We start from the raw sequence: 21,964 nt of genomic DNA on the forward strand, positions 1-21,964 counted from the left end.
TTCTGTCAGTTGCTTTCTGAAGTGGTAGAGGAGGGCTAATGAATTGCAGAGTTATACAGAAAAATAAAGTGAGAATACTTAATTCAGGATATGGGTGCTCAAACTACAGTTTTGTTTCAGACCAGAAACTTTTGCACATTCGATACAGCCAGATGTCATGCTGAAGGGGAAAAGCTGAGCCTACCAGAGAACCAAACCCATGGAAGTGAGATCCATCAACATCCCGCAGCAACCAGAGGTGCAGATGGTCAGGATTTCAACGACAATGGAAGGATTTCTCCTGTTAAAATCACTGTCAAAACTTTATTTTGATAGATAATTGGACATCACTAGGCTTGAGGAATTTTATTTACAAAAATTATATAAAAAAATTCCATGAAAACCAGAATAAAAATAACTAAGTGCTTGTTTAAGTGAGCGGAAAATCTAGGCATTTGCTGAAGTGGAGGAGAGATACATGGTCGCTGAAACTCCATTAAATACTCTGCAAATCTGTGGGTATATATTAGCAACATAATAGAACAATCCCCTCCAACTTCTGACAAAACTGAAAACATGGAAACAAAGATGTTAGTTAAACAACCCCCTTCTGGAAGAATGCTAATTAACTTTTATAGGTTACATTTTCTTGATATACCGAAATCAAAATGACACAGCCATTTGTTTTCCCTGGCAAAGTCATGCACATCACTGATTATGCAGGTTTTGAAAACTGTGTATAATACATACTACCACCTACACAACAGCACAACGCTGACATTTCAGCACAGAACATGTTGAAGCAGTATTTCTGTACTGGAAAAAAGAACAACTAACAAAGACAGTTCCTAGAAGGTATCCATCGAAGAGAAGAGGATAATGTATAAAACATGGGCCTTGAGAGCCTGAGGTTACAGATGCCTTTTACACCACATCATGTTCCCAACATAACAAATCTGGCAGAAGCGCCAGGTTGAAAATGGAAAGCAATTTCATTTTGATTTTCTGGAGCAAAAAAGACTTACTGACTTCTTCCAGTAATTTTTGTGAGGCAGAGTACATTTAGGGGAATTACAAACAAGTTGCCTGAATGTTTTTGTTCTGTATTCTTTCTTACTTTAAAAATGCATTAATTATTTCAGTCACCACTTTTAATAAGCCAAGATAAAAAGACTGTATTCTTAATACTACGTCAACTATCTTCTGCTACTCCTGCGTATGAGAGAGCCTGTATTTCTCTTCCATGAGAAAATCCAAATGATCCTACCTAATTCTACATGAGTTTCACCCAAATAACTTTCTAATTACTCAGAATAAATGGACAGAGTATCATTTTCTAAGGAGAGGTGTTTGCCAGGTGCTCTCACACACAAAGCAGGAAAACATGGTAGATGACCCAGACCAGGAATTCCAAGTTTGGGCTAACTCCTCGCTGAACTCTTAACTAACAAGCATTTTTATTTCAGTGAGGTCTTGTTGAAATAACAGTGATTTGAGCCCCAATGTGGCTCCATCACTGCAGGCACAGAGTGAAGATGACGGAGTGGTACCAAGCAGAAGCAAACTTGACTGCAGGTGACACGATTTAGAGATCACCAATGCAGCAGACACAGAGCAGACTTCCAGCACAGCCACAGCTGCACAAGCACAGTCATGCTGGGGAATCAAACCACAAATCTAAGTAAGCCAAAGACTGGTCATAGCTTGGTTCCCCAAAAACAAGCTCAGTAGATCATTCGTGAACTCAAAAAACATGTTAATGTCAACACATTGATAAGAAATAAACTAACTTTAAAGAAGTTGGGCTTTGCTTCTAGTTTCACCCAAAGACTCCCAGTGCCTGAATTGATGATAGATGGTGACTGACACTAAAGAAAATGGCAACCAACATAAAGCAGTTTTGAGGAAAAAGAGGAGATCTTTTTCTTTTTAGAAAGTTATTGATTGTCAGAAAGCTGTAGGCTGACAAGATCTATGTATTGGTGTTATTTAAAAGATATGTATCATGAAACATTTATCAATTTAGCTAAGTTTAATTTTTGACAACAAATAGTACAGCTAAATGAATGTAAAGCTTACACTAAAATAAGCACATCATACACCTGGGAGTTACCTTCCCATTTGCTTACAGTCCTCTTTAATTTAGGAAAAATTATCTAGCTAAAAAAGGAACAATTTTCAAGTTGAAGTAGAAGCTGCAAATTCAGGGTTGATCATCAGGATTAGGAGAAGTGATACTCTGGATGGTAAGGACAAAACAGAGAAGAGGACTTACACATAAATCGGGCATAAATTTGATAGCTGATGAGGCAAAAGTCCTTTACTTTGAAAAAAAATCAGTTAAGCTCAGTGTGGCCCTGTCTATGGGGTAGGAAAAGGATCAGTTCCCAGGTACTGTGTCCTGTCACATAACCTGAGCATCCGCTGGGATTTCCCCTTAGCCTCCCTCCCTTCTCCCTTCACAGCTGGTTTCTGTGGAAAGGAACACACGCACATTTCACAACAGAAAATGCGCATTATTTTTACTACCCACAACACTTTTTTGTACACTATCTTGTACTTAAGTGACCAGAACAATTTTTTTTAAGTTCAGCGATAACAAACTGCAGCCAGCTCTGTGCAGCTGAAGGCTATCAGAAGAGCTTCTCATGAGACACCTCACAAATTTGAGATGGATTTTGTTAAAGAAGTACTATCTCCATTTACAGATGCCCAAAACAAACAAAAAGTACTATAATATCACAAAATCTTTGTGGCTCAAAAGCCACTTTCCCACTTTTTGCGACTATGTGATTAGTTTTGTCACCACAATTACAGAAAATTCACTTCTTATGTGGTCCACAGCTTGAAGACAGAAGTCCTTGATTGTGTTCTGAATCTTATGGCTTACAAATGAAAAAAAGGCTCTAAAGGCTTCAGCGTTCTCAACCACTGAAAAAGAATACTTTTGCTTTCTATAAGTCAATAGAATTACATCTTGCCATCTCTTTTATGAAAGCAGAATAAGCTTCAGACTGGTTAATATCCCAGTGGAAAATACCGGATTGGACTCATCAGCAAATGTGGTTAAGCACAAGCGTGCCAGTTTATGGGAAGAAAATAAGGGTTGGGTTTAGCAGAGGACAGTCAATGTGCCAGCTATGGTTTGCCACACACGGCTGCCAGCATTAAAGACCCAGACAGATATCTCAGAGACAAGTCACCACTTCATAGGGTTAGGAGAGTGAAAAAAAAGTTTGCTTCCTGATCAGGGCCATGTGGCCATTTTACTCTCATGCAATCCATACCATTCAAACATATGTAATTTTGCATACGAAAGGAAACCTAGAATCAGCCCCAGCCTTTTAAGCTCTCAAACAACATGTGTATTCAGATGGAAGTGAAAGTACTATTTTTAAATAACCTCAGTTACCAACAAGAAGTGGTGTCACCCTCTACAAACTTTTAGGGGATAAAAATTGTGTTCCAGACTTTGAATTGTAAACTCTTTAAGAATCAATGAATAAAGACATTTTAACTGTATCAAAATTGAGCCTTGAAACTCTGTTCAAAACATAAAATTAGTATCACATTGTTCCCACCAGGAATTAGTAGCACTGAGGTAAGGAAATACTACTGTATATTCTGTATCATAACATCAAACCAGAAATGTAATTTGCCTCAGCAAGAAAGTGCTGATCTGTCAAAAAAATTGAGCTTCTGCTCAGCTTAGAAGCACAAGTCCCACTAATCATAGAATCATAGTTTGGCTTGGAAGGGACCTTCAAAGGTCATCTAGTCCAACCCCCATGCAATGCGCAGGACATCTTCGACTAGATCAGGTTGCTCAGAGCCCCGTTCAGCCTGGCCTGGGATGTCTCCAGGGATGGGACATCTACCACCTCTCTGGGCAACCCGGGCCTGTGGCTTACCACACTCACTGTAAAATCAGAGGCTATGCAAAGGCTTAAAAGGAAGCCTTTGCTTCAGCAATTCACTGAATCACAACTTAAGGGAACTCTTATGAACTCAAACTACACTAAACTTGCAAGTATTATCCTTTACATGGTAAGGTAAGTCACCATGTAAAGATGCAGAGATGGTGAAGGCGAGGTCCAGGAGAAGCAAAGAACTCAGGCATGGTCAGGTTGTTGTCTTTAGCAAGATATTCACTCCGTCACACATGGCCTGGTCTTCCCTACTTGTCAGTAAATGCCACATGAGCAAACATGTCTCCAACGGATGCAGTAAGCTGGTTCCTCAACCAGAAAGAGATACCACGGCATTCCTCCCTGCCCCCATGGACTGCTGGAGGGCTTCTGCAGGCACAGTGACGTTAGTGACAGGAGGGACGAATCATAACCCCAGCTAACATGCCCAGGTTGGCAAAACTTTGTTCGTGTTTAAGATGTCACAGAGAAATTCAGTAACTGTGACTCTTGCAAAAGGACCCCTAACTACTGTATATTTTCATCCTGCAAAGCAAAAATGCAAAGCTCCTGCTGTAACAAAATCCAAAGCCATTTCTTGGTAGAAGCAGGACCAGAAAACAGAGCTCTGTTACATTTTCAAAAGCTCAGAGCATCAGGATTTGCTGTGATTTTGAAAAGTTTTTTCATATGCAAAAGTATTTCAGTTGTTACTTATGTGTTGTGAGTCACAAAAACACTAAATATACATATACAATTTACAGAACAGATTATTTTCATTTGGCTATATGATAAAGCTACAGCCACCATAGAATCTCTATGGTGTGAGCAACTCTCTAAAGTAAAATCCTGGGCTTGCTGAAATTAATGAAAAACAACTGTCTAAAGTAAGGCCAAAAAGTCATGTCAAACACTGCAATAATACAAAGTCTGATAAGGGTCTGTTATCACATGTTTACTGCTTTAGCATGAGATTAGGAGAATTAGAGGTCTAAAGGTTAGAAAATGCCAGCTGTAGGAGATATTTCATCGGGAGGAAGATAAGCACAGTAAAAAACAAAAGGGACTTGAGATAAAGAAAGAAAACGCGATACTGAATGACAGAGAAACTGCCAGAAAAATCAGGGAAGACTTAAATGCACTAATTTTTTCTTCTGTCTAAAACTGTTGAAAATCAGTTTGATCAGCCAGTCAAGAAGATTACGCTGGTGTCAGAGCAATGACAGAATTATATAAATGAAGAGAATAGTGACTGCTCTAATCCCTTTCCTGCAGAAGGCAGGTGTTGCAGCAAAGGCAAGAAGCTTTCAAGCTACTCTTGACCAAGCTGAAGGGACTACAGCATAGCTCAAGGGCAAAGTTTCAAGCTAGACAAAAAAAAAAAATCCTAACGTCTTGATTCAACATAAACCTAGTGAAATTAATAAAAAACAATAATCACAAATTCAATGGTTCAGAAAACTCTGAGTCAACACAAATTTTCTTCAAAAGCCAGAACACAGGTCTACCTGGGACTCATGGAGGCTGTCCACTCCAAGGTACATTTGACTAACAGCTGCCATCTCACTCCCGGGGCTTGAAATTCAATCATTTTTTCTTAGGAAGTTCATAAAACCTAATACTATTCTCAAGCTGAGATTAATTATATGATCCTGGGGAAAGGTGAGAGGATAGGTTGATGATCAGTATACTGAGCAAGACTTGGGGAAGAAGATGGATACAAACAGACAACTGGGGGAGCTATAATGAGCCTTTGGGAAGGACAAATTGTTGAAGACCCTGCTCCCTGGGTGTAAAGAAGCAGCAGGGTCCTTGCATGAGCTGAGCTGTAAGAAAGTGATGATATGAGGGTGAAGTGGGATGGGGAGAGATCAGCTGAAACCAGAGGGCAGGAAACAGAATGAAATTGCTCTTGCTGCTGCATGTTGACCATCCTAATTTGCTCTTTTATCTCCCTACTGCTCACTGGAGGTGCACTCCATCACAACCTGCTTTGGGGTTTCATCCCATAAGTTGAGAAATAAATCCCACACAAGGAGAACAGAGGGGGAAATAAAGGGCAATTAGAGGCACTGGATGTTAAAGAGTTACATCTCCTGACAGCTATGTTGAAGATCCAGGTGGAATTGCCAGGTGACTTATCAACAAAAGCATTTCATTTTTTTATTGTCATTTTGTCTATGGAAAATCCCCTTACAGGTTCCACTGTGATAAAACCAATTAGCAAAACCCACTCAAATGAAACAAAGAAGGGTCTCATTAGCCTGGCTTACCCCTGAATACAGCGATGGGAATTCATGAAGACAGCTCCTATACAGAACAGTGAATTTTGTGAACAGTGAAAAAGCAAATTCAGAAATCGGAAAAGAAAAAACAACACTCTAATACCTAGCAGAAAACGGGATGATACAAAATATAAAGCCTGTTGAAAGAGCAAAAAGTGATAAATACAGACTTTATCCTTTACTGACGTAAATCTAGTATTACCCACCAGCCAGACTCTGCAGTCAGGTTATAGTGATCAGCAGCAGAATTGCAGTAGGGCCCACGTTTGAATTTGCAGTAGGCATCTTGTTTGAATTACAGAACCCAATTGTGGTGCTTGCTTTCTATATACACAGCAGTTCTGAGAAATTTTGCATGCAAACTCATGTTTATTGAGGAGGCTTTGACCAGTCCAACCCTGGAAAATTAAAGAGACGTCTACATACTGGCTTGGAGTTAAATTCATACTTGGGCAGACAATTAACTGATCTGACCCTTCCACAATCTTGAGAAATTAACTTACTACCATGAGCAGGAAAGACTTTCCACTGCTTTGCTGCCTTTAAGGAGATGATTTGATATTTGCCACAAAAAGTAAAAAGCACCATCTGGTACAGCAGGGCTGCAGCTATATCTGATTGGTGTGTCTGGAACCAAATGGGATACCAGAGGTACAAGTGGTCGTGGGTGTAACAGCAGAGATTCTGTCACCCAGAGCTCACTGAAAAAAGCTGTGTGCATCCTGCACATGTGGGAATCCTTGGGCAGCCTTCACTTGAGAAGTCAGCATCATCATAGCACACATGGGTCTTTCCATCTTCCTGCCATCTCCAACCTCCAGGTCCTTCACTGAAAACTGAGCCTGGTGTGAAGGCTTTAATCCAATGACATACCAAACACCTCCAATTAGCTACAAAGTTGCAACTATAAGCATGCTGTTTTGCTTTTTTTTCACATGGTCTGATGACAGAAACCACCTGATGTTCCAAATCAGCACATCATTATTTGTGCTGAAAACCATTATGAGAAAAATCTTCCTGGGCCTTTCCTTTTGATGAAATGAACCTTATTGCTACAGTTTAAGTTGCTTTATCCCTCACATTTCTATTGCATACGGTGCATTTGAGTCTCTGGAACTGCTGAAGCATAATTTGGAAGCATGAGATCACTCATATTCCTGGCTCCTAAACAGTAGTCTCAGAGGTATTATTAATAACAAGATACACTGCAATAGCATGCAAAACAAAACAAACAAGATTTTTTTAATGTCTAAGCAAAAGAACAAAGTGTCAGTTCATCTGATCCCATCTGAATTCTCTCTTCTTTTCCATAGCCAGTTAATAAAACTGGCTGCTCTTCTTCTTTTTCCCAGAGGCAAGCAAACATGCAATGCAGAGACACGAAGTGTAGATACATCGGTTCACACACATGTTCTTGGGGTGGGGAGAAAGGATAGACAGTAAGTTGCTTCAGTCCATACTAACTTGCCATTAAGGCACAATTAAAGATATATCAGATGGGCTTGCCAGCACCAGTAGTATTCCATACTTTGAACGTGAGATAGCCTTGCTTTTTTTGGATACCGTCCTAGGCTATCTTTCACCCTTTTCAGTTAAATCTTTTTGATCTGTAAAGGACACACATATTCGCTTATGAGACTGAATTAGCCCCCCTTTCTTAAAGCAAAGACAGAATGGTAAGAACAACCTATGGGATAAACACTGCAGTACTCATCACTCAAAGGAAAAAATAAACCAAAAACAGGACAGCTTTCCATCCACAATTTCAAGCCAAATAGTGTTCAACCACAATTTAATGTAGTTGATGCAGGGGACACTGCAATGGTTTAGCCTGTGCAGGAGATAAGACTGGACAGGTCATAACTGTACTTTATTTGACACCTGTTTGGGAGGGCCAAACATTAAGGTATGTCTGACTTCAGCAAATGAGATCATGAAGCCAAGAAGCCCAAGAGATCTCTGCATTGTCTATTTTAGCTTCTTATCGCTGCAGAGCCAATAGAAGCGGCATGCAGAGTTTTATTTTAAAGTCTTCATGACAACAGGTTTTTAAGGCTCTATATTTGTTATAGCTGATGTGGTTCTATATGAAGTCCACAGGTTACAAAAAAAATCCTTTCTCTTGTAATGCCACAATATCAAGTAGGATCTAGCAGCATTTTCACTACATAGGATGCAAGAAACTAAACAGCTTACAGAAAAAAAAAAATTACTCGCTCACATATGCAAAATTCCTTTGAAGCTTAATTATTATTCTTGTATCTTAAAGCAGCAATACCAGAAATTCAGCTATCTGTTCAACCACAAACCAGACATTGCGCAAGCAGCTGCTTCCCAAACCACGGAACACTGACATACATGGGGAAATTCTCCTGTCCTGCTGTGAACAATTCTGTGTCACTCTTCAGTAGCAACACACAATTTAACCTGGCTTTAAAGGGTATTATGTGCAAGCCGCTAGGGCAAAAACTTCAAATTACCCTCATCTGGTCCTCAGAAGGAGTTCAGGCTTTGAAGCCGGCTTGTTGCACTTCAGGGCCTGGAAATGAATCTCCACTAGTCACAGATGCTGTGATGGCAACTGCCACCGAAAAGCTCAAATATCTTTTGTGTACCACCATGCACTTTAAGCTTAATTTCATCATCAGATACACACATCTAAGTCCTACTGTTGCTGAATCAGAATCTTTCAGACAAGTATTTGAGGTTAAAAAGTGCACCATGTACAAGCCTGCCCTCCCAGTCCTTAGACTTTTCCTCTCTGTTTTGCCCAAATATAATTTCTGCAGGTTCATTGTGTTTTACAATTGGTTCTTGGGTAACTCCTGAACTGAGAGACATTTTCACTTCTCGTACAGCTACACAGCTGCTCCTTTTTAAATGGGAATCACACACGAGCATTTCAGTGTGGGCTCTGGCAACGTGTCTCGCCCTCAGCTGTAGGGTTTGAAAATTTGTTATTTAAGCAAAACAGTTATCTTGCTGAAAACTAACCTAGACATCTGAAAATCTTTTAAAAATTAGAAAATATTCCATCCAACAAAATAACAGAAGTTTTCCTAAGGAATAAGGAAGAAACACATAGTCCACTGGAAAAATTTTACAAATACTGATACCTACCGAAAGAAAAGCAAACCTTACAGAGATGCTTTTTCTGTCTTATGAAGTATTAGGTGAGTAGATATCATAGATTCCTGAACAACTGAAGGAAAAAATGATACTTTGTCATCAAGACACCATTTGAGCTATCTTCAGAGAAGCTTCTCAAACATGACTCCCAAAGCTTCTCATGCTGAAAAAACAGCTGGAGAGAATTAGTACAGCTATGACTTCGCACACACCAGAAGCTCTGAAGAGGAGCTATTTTAACCTAAAAAACCATGCCAGAACTGAAGAGGAGCAGTACTTCCCAGCTAGAGAAGCGATGACCAACACTACTGTAGCATCAGTTGAGTGGACCAGTAATGGAAGTTGCACAAATTCTCTCCAAGGAGATAGCAGCAATTGTCCTTCCTTCCGTAAGCATCCTGCTTTTGTTAACCAGATTGAATGAGAGTATCTGAAAATACTTTGATTTTTCTTGGGGCCCTATTAGAAAGTCAGAGAACACCTCTCTGAAACCTTCAGAGACTACAGTATTACACCATGACAAAGGGGAAAACCCACCCTTCTGCTGAAAGAAAAAGTATAAAACTACTGAAATACTGACTTCTCAGGAACTTCATCACCAATTCTCTGCCAATTCTGTCTACTGTGCTTTAACAGCAGTAGTTTCTCTTGTTAAGGAATATACAGGTTCCTTTTTTTTTTAAGTAATTACTGCTAGAGCTAGTAATTGCAAAACTTCTGCATTCTCACAGTGCTGAAATGAGACCATCATTTTTCTTTAAATACCATGTCACTATAAAAAGTAATGAAAATGCGGCAATTTTCTATGATCATTTTTTTTCAACGTATCATTCAAAAAAAAAATCCACATTTTGTTCAACATTTTTAGGTAAGGCAAGTGACATAAGATTTTGTAATGACCGCTCAGGAAAAATCTGGGCATGGGTGTCCCGAGAAGCAAGGAATCGGGGTGAGGAAAGCACTGGCTAGTGAGTGCATTGCTGATTTTTCTGGGGGGCCAAAATAAATCAGAAGGGCAACCAGACTTTGTACTGTCTCTTAGCCGTCAGTAGCAGATTGACTCATGCAAACAAGAACTCCACAAGGTGCTGAGTGAGGCTGTCAGCAAGCAACACGAGTACAGCTTGTGACAAACATGCACAGGCTCTCTGACAGGTCCCTGGGATGACATGGACCAGGAAGGAGATGGTTCACAGTATCACAGTATCACAGTATCACAGTATGTTTGGGATTGGAAGGGACCTCAAAAGATCATCTAGTCCAATCCCCCTGCTGGAGCAGGAATGCCTAGGTGAGGTCGCACAGGAACATGTCCAGGTGGGTTTTGAATGTCTCCAGAGAAGGAGACTCCACAACCCCCCTGGGCAGCCTGTTCCAGTGCTCTGTTACCCTCACTGAGAAGAAGTTTCTTCTCAAATTTAAGCGGAACCTCTTGTGTTCCAGCTTGATCCCATTACCCCTTGTCCTATCATTGTTTGCAACTGAGAAGAGCCTGGCTCCATCCTCGTGGCACTCACCCTTTATATATTTATAAACATTAATAAGGTCACCCCTCAGTCTCCTCTTCTCCAAACTAAGGAGACCCAGCTCCCTCAGCCTTTCTTCATAAGGGAGATGCTCCACTCCCTTAATCATCTTTGTTGCCCTATGCTGGACCCTCTCCAGCAGTTCCCTGTCCTTCTGGAACTGAGGGGCCCAGAACTGGACACAATATTCCAGATGTGGTCTCACCAGGGTGGAGTAGAGGGGAAGGAGAACCTCTCTCGATCTACTAACCACTCCCCTTGTAATACACCCCAGGTACCATTGGCCTTCCTGGCCACAAGGGCACAGTGCTGGCTCATGGTCATCCTGTTGTCCACCAGGACCCCCAGGTCCCTTTCCCCTACACTGCTCTCTAATATGTAATTTCCCAACCTATACTGGAACCTGGGGTTGTTCCTGCCCAGATGCAGGACTCTACACTTTCCCTTATTAAATTTCATTAGGTTATTCCCCGCCCAACTCTCCAGCTTGTCCAGGTCTCTCTGGATGGCAGCACAGCCTTCTGGTGTGTCAGCCGCTCCTCCCAGCTTGGTGTCATCAGCAAACTTGCTGATAGTACACTCTATTCCCTCGTCTAAATCGTTAATGAATATATTGAATAATATTGGCCCCAGTACTGACCCCTGAGGCACTCCACTAGATACTGGCCTCCAACTAGACTCCGCACCATTGACTACCACTCTCTGGCTTCTCTCCTTAAGCCAGTTTGCAATCCACCTCACTACCCTTTTGTCCAGACCACACCTCCTCAACTTAGCTGTGAGGATGCTGTGGGAGACTGTGTCAAAGGCTTTACTGAAGTCAAGGTAGACCACATCCACCACTCTGCCATCATCCATCCACCTTGTTACATTCTCATAAAAGGCTATGAGGCTGGTCAAGCATGACTTACCCTTGGTAAAGCCATGCTGACTGCCCCTAATAACCCTCTTATCCTTGATATGCCTTGAGATGGCACCAAGGATAAGCTGTTCCATTACTTTCCCAGGGACAGAGGTGAGGCTGACCGGTCTATAATTACCCAGGTCCTCCTTCTTGCCCTTTTTGAAGACTGGAGTAACGTTTGCTTTCCTCCAGTCCTCAGGCACCTCTCCCATTTCCCAAGACTTGGCAAAGATGATGGAGAGCGGTCCAGCAATGACTTCAGCCAGCTCCCTCAGCACCCGCGGATGCATCCCATCTGGACCCATGGATTTATGGATGTCCAGACTATTTAATTGCTCCCTAACCCAGTCCTCATCGACTAAAGCAAACTCCTCCATTGACCTGGCTTCATCCGGGGTCTCGGGGGTACAGGGCTCCCCAGGGCAGCCTCCGGCAGAGTAGACAGAGACTAAGAAGGCATTCAGTAATTCTGCCTTCTCTGTATCTTCTGCAACCAGGGCACCCACCCCATTCATCAGTGGTCCTACACTGCCTCTGGTATTAGTTTAATCTGCTATGTATTTGAAAAAGTTCTTTTTGCTGTCCTTGACCCCTCTCGCCAGCTGTAATTCTAAGGAGGCCTTGGCTATCCCAGCTGCCTTCCTACATCCTCTAACAGCAGCCTTATATTCTTCCCAAGTGGCCAGCCCCTGCTTCCATGACCTGTAAACTCTCCTCTTCTGCTTGAGCATACCCAACAGATCCCTATTCAACCACGCAGGCCTCCTGGCTCCCTTCCTTGACTTCCTACGTGTGGGGATGCTCTGATCCTGAGCATGGAAGAAGCAATCTCTGAATGCAATCCAGCTATCTTGGGCCCCTTTTCCTTCAAGCAGTCTTGCCCATGGGATTTCCCCCAGCAATTGCTTTAAAAGGCCAAAGTTAGCCCTGCTAAAGTCCAGGGTTGCAATTCTACTTGCTATTCTGTTCCTGCCACCCAAGATGCTGAACTCCACCATCTCGTGGTCACTGCAACCCAGGCAGCCCTCAACCTCTACTGCTTTGACCAGACCCTCCTTGTTAGTGAGGATGAGATCCAGCAGTGCACCTCTCCTAGTCGGCTCCTCCACCATCTGCATGAGGAAGTTATCATCAATGCACTGGAGGAACCTCCTGGACTGTGGCTGGCTGGCTGAATGGTCCTTCCAGCAAACATCAGGGAAGTTAAAATCCCCCACAACAACCAGGGCCTGTGACTGTGAGGCCACTCTCAGCTGCCCATAGAAGGCCTCAGCAACTTCCTCAGCCTGATCTGGTGGCCTGTAACAGACGCCCACAACAGTGTCACCCCTGCCAGCCTGACCCTTGATCCTCCTTGATCCTCAACTCGCTCGTCATCCACTCCTGGGCAGAATTTAGTACATTGTAGTTGCTCTCTCACATAGAGAGCAACTCCACCACCACGCCTGGCTGGCCTGTCTTTCCTTTCTTCAACTTCCCACTAGAGACATGAGCCTGGAATGTGCAGCATTGCAATCTGGGTTTTCACTGCAGTGCCAGGAAGGGACAGCTGTGTAACAGAGAGGACACTCCTCTAACATCACATTTTAGCTTCATTTTGCTCATCTGTTCTTCCTTCATGTCCCTCCACAGGGCTTGAGCAGGCCACCATGTCGGGATGCTGTGCAATACTCTTCCAAATCATCAGGGATGCATCTGTTGCATTCAGCTAGAACCTCCTACCGTCAGGCCTGCAGTATGAGGGAGAACTTTTTGTTAAAGAACATAGGAATGTTGCTTAGAAAACTACAAGATTAAATCACAAGAAGCACAACCATAGCATTTTTCTGCTGATTTGAATTACGAATAGAAAGTACGAGCAGTTAAGAGGAAACAAGATATGTTCTATACGAGAGCCAAGATTTTTTTTCCTGACATGTGCCAAACAAGGAGAAGAAACAGAAGAATCTGGCACCATTAAAAACAGTTTGTGGAGAAAGGAACTGAATATCTACAGCCAAGCTCCATGTGGTTTGTAAAGAGGAAACTTTTGTTTTATGGGACTCTCAGTCAGCCAAAATTCTCCCAGACGGCGTGCAAATGGATATTAGCCTAAAAACCTACATGCATCTTGTAGAAGGATCAGTAAATGGTGGGGAAAGAAAAGGAACACTACTGAAGTTTTAAATTAGAATTCAAAATCTGCCTCATGGTTGAAAAAGTTAGTTTACCAGACAGCTATAATGTCATATATGGTAAGTGTGTTGGAAAGAAAAGGCAGCAAGTTAAAACAGAAAACTAGAAGTCAGGAAAATGAGTTCCAAACCGGGCTCCACTACCAAGTAGCTCTATAAAACTTGGACAAAAAAGACCGCCAACTTAAATGTGAGATTTTCCTTAACTTCATATAGTGTATTAACATTGCACTTATGCTGTTTCTTTTAGCTTCTATATTTCCCTGCTCCTTGGCATCACTATGCACTAAGTTAAATGAGTGACTAGATGGAGTACTGAGAATGGTTATATTACTATACCAAAACAAGCTCTGCCCAGCTTCTTCATCAAAATACTTGACTGAAAAATTCCCAAACAGCTTTATATGGGACGCTAATTCTCATAACTAAGCAAAACATTAAAGTGGCTGACATGATCCAACAGCTTAGCTGAATATTGCAATTAAATGTGGCATTCGTCTTAAAACGGTAAATGGAACTTGTACTTCAGCACACAGGAGAAATGGAATGGGCAGGCAACAGTTCCTCAGCAAAAGCTGCGGGGTTATACCATGGAATGATTTTTTTCATCTTCTCTGGCAACTGAGCACCCTGTGAAGCATTTGGCTATGTTATCTGTAAATCAAGACGAGCCCACATTGAGCTCCGATTTACAGCAGAGGAACTGAGGCAGAGTCTGCAGGCAAGACCGCAAGCTTGGGGAGCATCCAGTGCCTGCATCCCTTCTCGTGGGCCCAAGTAGCTCTGCAGGTGGGACTCATCTTCCTGCAGTCACCTGACAATGTAGATCTCTAGTTATATCACCAACAATTAAAACACACCAAGTGTCAAATTTCACCATCATGCTTAAAGGAGAAGTAGTTAATATCTCCTCTAAGAGGATAACAGGATTAAGATTGGCCCCTTTGTGTCTGCCTTCACACCAGCCTTTATATTTAACGTTTCAGCTAAGGTTTGCCAACTCGCTTGCTTTCCTCCTCTAAATATAGTAGTAAGCATGAAGCTCATTTTTGAAGCAGTCTGTATTTGCTTGTGTTCTCCTCATTCATACCTTTAGAGCTACCAACTTAAGAGGAGGAGCAGAAGGGTTAATCGCTCAGTACTTTCCATAAGCTCTGTGCATTTGTGCACGGTGCTCTAGATGGATGCTCCATGCTTCATGTTACACTGAAATAATAAAAAGAGCAGAAAGCAATTCCATTTTATTCTTGCCCTTTAATTTTATCTCTTCCAAAGAACAATGAAAAGAAGAAAGCAAAACCAAGCACTTTAAGAATAAAAAATAATTACAGGCATTTTTCACAAAAACACTGGAAGGAAAAACCACTGTAAAAGCACAGACCATTGTTATTCCAGTGAGAAACCCGAAGCTAGCAGTTCTTATTGCCACTAAAAATATCTCCGCCCCACACACACATACGTTTACCCGGATGGCATCTACTGATGGGTTTTGGATGCTAATCAAGACCAGACCAGGTACAAACTAAAGCTGAACAACCCCCAACAAAGTAGGTCAAGAAAACTGGGAGGGAAGGGAAACTGTTGCTAGGTGGCAGTGTACTTTAAGCAAAGAATACTGTAAATCATAGATTACTGGAAAAGTTTGCTATCTGCTAAAAGAGGTGTCATCTTCAGAGCCTTGGTAGGAAGCAGATCCCAAGATGTACATGATACCCAGACTACATATCAGAAGGATGAGAAGCAGCACTGGAAAAAAAAAAAAAGAAAAACCTGCCTTGAGACATGATATCGTTCAAGACCCACAACTTAATGGCTCTCCAGGTCTGTTAGTGCTGTAAGAGAACCCAAAAGTCAGTGAACTGAGTCCTGTACATCTTGAGAAGGTTACGGTTTCACTTACTTAATTTTATTTGACCCTCTTGAACCTCTTACCTGAAGAAGCATGCAGCTTCCACCATAAGCATAAGCTCCCACCAGATCTTGGCACAGCAGTGAAAAGTTGACAGAAAACCCAAGTGTGGTGGTGAGAAATAAAGGTTTCTTAAGGGTACTTAAGAATCAGAATTGTTACTTTTCTGCCTTAAACAGTTTCAGTCTTCAGTCCTAATCTTTACAGAGTGGAGCAAAGGTGGACAATAATATTAAACAAACAGAGGTCATGAAAACACATGCATTCTCTACAACTCCAACCAAAAGGATGGAGAAAAGGCCCTTGTAGAAAGTCAAGGTAAGAAGGAAGAGGCTAGATTTTTCTAGTATCCTTCTGTCTGTCCTTCCTGATGTTCCCTCCAACAGGAAACTACCTTAACATATTGCCTAAATTAGCAGAAGTAGTAAAAAAGACAGGCTGATGACATCTTGTGAACTACAATTCGCTTGGTAAGAGAGCTGTTAGCAAGCTCACAGCTTGTCACAGAGAAGGATAAGATGTTCTTGAAAGCAAAGATGAAATCTATATTTTTTTCAGCAATATCTATCTGGGTTCAAGAGAGCAATTTTTTGGAAAAGTATCTTAGATTAATGCGATTGTATAGATTGGAGGTTTTTTAGAGGACTGAATAAAAGAGAAAAATGAAAGACACTTTGCTCCAACGAGGCTTTAAACCTGTAACTCAGGCCATAGCAAAATCCCTTCTGAGAAATATATCAAGTAGTCCTTATGTTGACTTTAATCTACTATTATACCATGTTCTGACACATTAGAAACTGGTCAGAAATAATACATTAGAATGTATGTGCCACATCTAGCCCAGCATGGGAATTCCTATACTGCTGTACAGTAAAATTGACACAGGTCACACATGCCACATATCACATAATTCCCCCAAGCAATCTTGACTGTGAAGCCCATTTGTAATAATTAAAATACCAATCTTACCAACCTACAGAGTTGCAGAGTGAATAATTTTTACAAACCATTTCATCAGTGTAGCTCACACAGGCCACGTGTTAACTTTCCAAGCAGACATAAACTTCTCATGAGTACGTCCAGGTTGGGTTTCTATCTTCTTCATCTGACAAACTTCGGGATGCAAACCTCAGGACTGCAGGATCCAATTTCAACGGATAAATACAGATGCAACAATCTGTGTTCCACTTCTCCCCACTGCCCCCTTTCCCAAGCCGGTGGTTTTAATTTGTGGTCAGCCTGAGCCTCTTCCTCTTCCTGGTAGTTTGCAGCATCTGCCCCACAAGGAGGGAGGCAGAAAGCATCCCAGCCTGCTCCCCAAATTGCTGGTTACAATTTATGATCACTTTCAGGCATGGACATGCAATAAACACCAGCAGGCAAAAATAAACATCAATTTGAGCAAGAAAAGGTGGCACAGTACCACACTGACAGAAGCCACCAGGAGCCAACCCCTGCTGGTCTGGAGGGCCCTTCCCTGACCCTGGCAGCATTACTGCTGGGAGACAAGCAGGAGTTGGCTTCACCTGCCCTCTCACCTGGGCACAGCTTGTGGAAAAACAGTTTGAAATCAGAAATAAAAGCCATAAAGCTGGGGCAGACTTAGTCACTTTATGAAAACGAAAGAGAATAATATGTACAATTTCCAGTTTAGGAAGTCATCAGGTTTTGCCATAGCAGAAATACTTTCATGTGGCAGCACAAAGGAGAAATTTTCTCTCTGGAGAAAATACATTCCCCAGCAAACAGCCCAGACAGGCTTTTCTTCATTAACCAGTAAGAGGCAGATCTTTCTGTAGCATGCAGAAGGCAACAAGCCTCACTTGACACTTAAGTTTAACTCAAAATAAAATTTTCTGTGATTAAAGAAACTTTTGTTCTACTTCTGTTTCTTCACCATCTGTGATACGAAACCTGGCAAAGACTCCAATTAGTTTCCTTTGTGTTATTACTGCCACCAGCACTCAAATGATAAACATTTATACAAAAGGAAATTCCTCTTCCTCTCTTCGCTGTCTCCGAAGAGTAATGTGAATACTTTAATAAGAAAACCTTTACTGAACTCACTCTGAAACCTTGTAACACTAGATTACACCAACTGCACTACAGAAAAAGGCAAAGGCAGATCAAGTAAATATAACACTTCTTCTGACAAAATCTCTTCTCCAGTAATGAGCACTCAGCCTGAGAGGAAAGGAAGTAGAAGCACCTCACACCAAGAAAAGCAAAACCCTGCAACATCTGCTTAAGGAACATCTGGGATGGATTTGGAGAGTTTTCTTCTCTGGGACATACAAACCCTTGTTACGCTCCCAGACACGTAACTCTCAGAATCACACTGGTGGTTTGTGCCTCGCCTCAGTTGAGCAGGACAGAGGCATCATCTGGCAAAACAAACCTGCCAAACTCGGAAGAACAAATTAGCACTCAGTGGTGTATTATTTACTTACTTAAACTCTTCATTTATATATACACACATTTTACTACTGTTGCTACCCTAGATGGAATCCATGCATAGTTGTGGTTAAGATGTTAAATTTGATTATTCTGGTAAAGTTTATCATGGTATCTTAAACACAACAAACAGTCCCTTTATACAGAGTTTGCACACTGGTACAAGTATACCAACCTTAGGGCAGCACATAAATTTCTATAAAAACATGTGCATAGGTGAAGCAGCAACATTTTTTTCTAGCATAGGCAAGCTCTACAAAACCCAAATTATTTTTGTTTCTGTCCAAATGGGTATGAGCCATGATCAGGACTACAACCTTGACTTTGGCATGCATTCACAGAGTAATTCGCCAACAGTCCATAGGTCAACACATTCCCAAATGGTTCCTGAGTGGGAGGGGTAGCCCCACCTGCTCCTGGGTTTGTTAGGTTCAAACAGAAGAAAGTGGAAGAAGAAAACTGACTTGTGGAGGACACACATGGATGGATAAACAGGCAAGGGGAGATCACAAACTTGCACCAAATCCGAGGAGCATGAACTAAGCTTTATCCCCATTTTTTCATCCACTGCACCCTTAGCATGGTTTTTCTTCTGCAGATCAGAAACGGTTGCTGAAGGCAGCCAGGATACTGCTTGGCATCTCTCAAGACCATGCACAATTTCTTTTATGCTAAAAAAGTAAGGAATAGTTGCACGTTTCACTGGCACAGGATAGCACATCTACACCAGCACCTTATGCTTAGGGCTGTACTACACCAAGGTTGATGGATTTTTCCACTTTTTGTCCCCAGCTGCTTGCACTCTGGTGCTTTGTACATTTGCTTGAGAAACAACACAGGATTTAAAGACATAGTTTATTAATTGAACAGCAGTTTGCTTTTCAGGGCAAGAAAGTATGCCTTCTTGTTGAGGCCTCCTGTATAATATTATTCTGTTTTGGCACAAATGTTCAAACAATTTTGCTACAGACTCTAAAGAGTTGACTTTAAAAACTCTACAGCCACAAGGGTTATGAAAATAACTCAAAATGGGTTTTTTAATCCTTTTTGCCTATCACTCACATCTGGTTGAAAGCTTAATAGCAAGAGTTTTGCCTGTTTCCATTTTTAACAAAACTTCAGCCTATTACAATTCTACTAGAATTTTTACAAGTAACAGGCACAATCTTAAAATATGGCTGAGCCAGTAGAAGACCTTCTAGCCTTAAATGACACACAATGCCATTTGGCCTATGTCCTTACTGCTCCCCTTTTGTTTTCTGTGCTGACCTCCTTTCGGAAGCTAAACTTTCAGGAAACTAAAACTATTTTTAAAAGTATATAGTCTTTTGCTGGTTTAACTCCCAGAAGCAGCTCACAGGGGGCCAGATGAGCAACAGGGAGGATGAAGAGGAGTGACCAGTCTGGCAGCAGCAATCCACTTGGTAAACTGAGCTGAAACATACAAGCTGCATCCTAAGCTACTCTATCAGGCAGTTTGTCTTATGAGATGACCTCAGCTGAACATCGGAATGGATGTCTTCCACTTCAGGGATGGATTGGACTCTCTAACTCGAATCACATTAACAACGATTCCAAGACAAGTATCATGGAAATAGTCCATCTCCATCTACAGTCAGTGACCAGATGTCTTCTGGGATCAAACCAAGAAGTTTCCCTGTTTTTCTCTGTTGATTCATTCACTCTATACCTGGTCCCGAAGCTAGGGTTATTTGCCTAAAACCTGCCAGACTGACTTTCTGACCCTTTTTTAGAGGCTAGTACTGGAATTTCTTTTTTCGCCTTTGTTTGTCTACACCTTCCAAAAGTAACTTTCAATGATTAGGAAAAGTAACTGTTTACTATTCAGAATTAAATTTAATATTTGCTATGTGTTTTATTATATGGTTGGAAAAAAAACAACCAACAATACAGTGAATATGGATCACTCCCCTTTTTCACTCCTCCTTCACCAAGTCTTTTACACACATTTATTCATGAGCTGTCAAACAGACACTGAGGAGCCTCAAGCATTGGCAACAAAAGTGAAAAATACCCAGGAAAAGGTTCGCATATAAATAAACAGGTGTTGTTCAAAAATATAAAGAATGGTTCCAGACAGTACTTCTTTCCCTCAAAAAAATGCAACTTCATGTGTCCCAAAGTATGTGTGTGCCTTCTGTGAATCTTTAAATCGTACTATTGAAAGGAACTAAAGGCAACACTGAGGGGCACTAACGAAAGTCACCGAAATGTCCACGACACAAGTTCTAGTGGCTTTGCTAATGCCACTGTCAGTTACTTATCACAGAGAAAAGTGGCAGCGCAGAGTCTGTTGCAACCCAGCAAGAGTATCTGTCACCTTTGCCTCGGTAGATACGGTCAGTGCACCCTGGACTCCGCGGGAACATTGTCAAGTCCCGCACCTTCATGCGTGCTACATAGGGCGCACAAGTAATACTCAGGTTTTCAGCCAGCCTAAGGGTCACTGCCAGGGTCCAGGCTACGTGCTTCGTGCACCCCTTGTTTTGGAGCACGGACTCCCACGCAACTACGAAAGGCGAGACCCGCTTCCCGGGCGCTCCGGCCGCGCCGAGTACCCACGTGCGAGCGGCGGCCCCCACACACCACCCAGGAGCGGAGCCGCCGTCCGCAGCCTCGCAGCCCCGCACCGCCCCGGCCCTCCCTCGCCTTCGGCCGTGGCGCCGCAGCTGAGCGTCGCGTCGCCGGACCCCGCCAAGCGGCGGCCGCCCGGGGCCCCGCGGCCCCCGCGCTCGCCCCATCCGCAGCGGGGGGCCACCGGCCGCCATCCCCCAGGGCCCCACCGCCCCCGGCCCGGCGGGGCGGTGGCGGCGGCGGCGGGCGCTGATAGGGCTTCCCGGCGCGGAGGGGCGGGCGGAGGGACGCGCGGCCCAATGCACGGCTCGGCGGCGCGACTCCCGCCTCGCAGCCCCGCTCCCCCGCCGCGGCCGTGCAGGAATGCGGCGGCGGCCCCTCGCCCCGATACCTTTTCCTCCTGCAGAGCACGCATACGGCACAGAGCAGCAGCGCGGCGGCGGCCGCCCCGCCGTAGGTGCGGAGCTGCAGCGCGTCGGGGCCCATGCTGGCAGAGCTCGCCTCGGTGGCCGCTGGTGCCTCGCCGCCACCCGGGAGGAAAGTTTCGCCCGTCCCCCGGCTCCCTGCCGAAGAGGCGCCCGGCCCGCCGGCCCTCCCCGCCCACCCCGAGCCCAGGGGGCTGGGTTTGGCTGCTCGGAGCCCGACTTGGCGAGCGGGCCCGGTGCGACCCGGCCGGCTCCTCCCCGAGGAGCGACAGACGCGGGGAGGGTCGCGCCCGCCCGCCCCCGCGGCTTCCCGGCGGCGGAGGGGAAGCCCCGGCCTTCGGTGTGCGGGACACGGCTGGGTTCCGGTGGAGAGGTCCCAGGACGGACACCGGGGCAGGGGGTCCAGGGGCATCCCACTGCGCCGGTAAACGGCCCGCGGCCGCCGATCTTCTTCAGCCTTCCGCACCCCGGGAGGGGCTCGGTGCCCCCACAGACTCGGCTGCCCGAGCAGCGATGGCGTGTCCCCAGTGCAAGAGGTGCCAAGCTTGAGCAGGTAGCAGCTCTGGCAGCCCTTTCATCTCCGCTTGGTTTTGGTACGCCCGATTGTGTCCCCTGCTTAAAAAGCAAGAGAACACCCTTCAGCTTCATAAAACTTCACCTGCAGTAGGATAAACTA

At 43.5% G+C, this 21,964-nt stretch overlaps 1 protein-coding gene across 1 annotated transcript in view; it reads right to left on the bottom strand.

Annotated features, from left to right (window-relative positions):
• The window catches only part of LOC102096682 (cytochrome P450 7B1), a 128,173-nt gene extending 106,458 nt beyond the window's left edge, over nt 1-21,715 (bottom strand). The window contains exon 1 of the mRNA XM_065053661.1: nt 21,255-21,715. Within this exon, the coding sequence (XP_064909733.1) occupies nt 21,255-21,700 (446 nt within the window). The 5' untranslated portion in view covers nt 21,701-21,715. The remainder of the gene's footprint in view (nt 1-21,254) is intronic.
• Between the last annotated feature and the right edge of the window lie 249 nt (nt 21,716-21,964).

The sequence above is a fragment of the Columba livia genome, chromosome 2 (genome assembly GCF_036013475.1).
Source record: "Columba livia isolate bColLiv1 breed racing homer chromosome 2, bColLiv1.pat.W.v2, whole genome shotgun sequence".
Lineage (NCBI taxonomy): Eukaryota > Metazoa > Chordata > Aves > Columbiformes > Columbidae > Columba > Columba livia.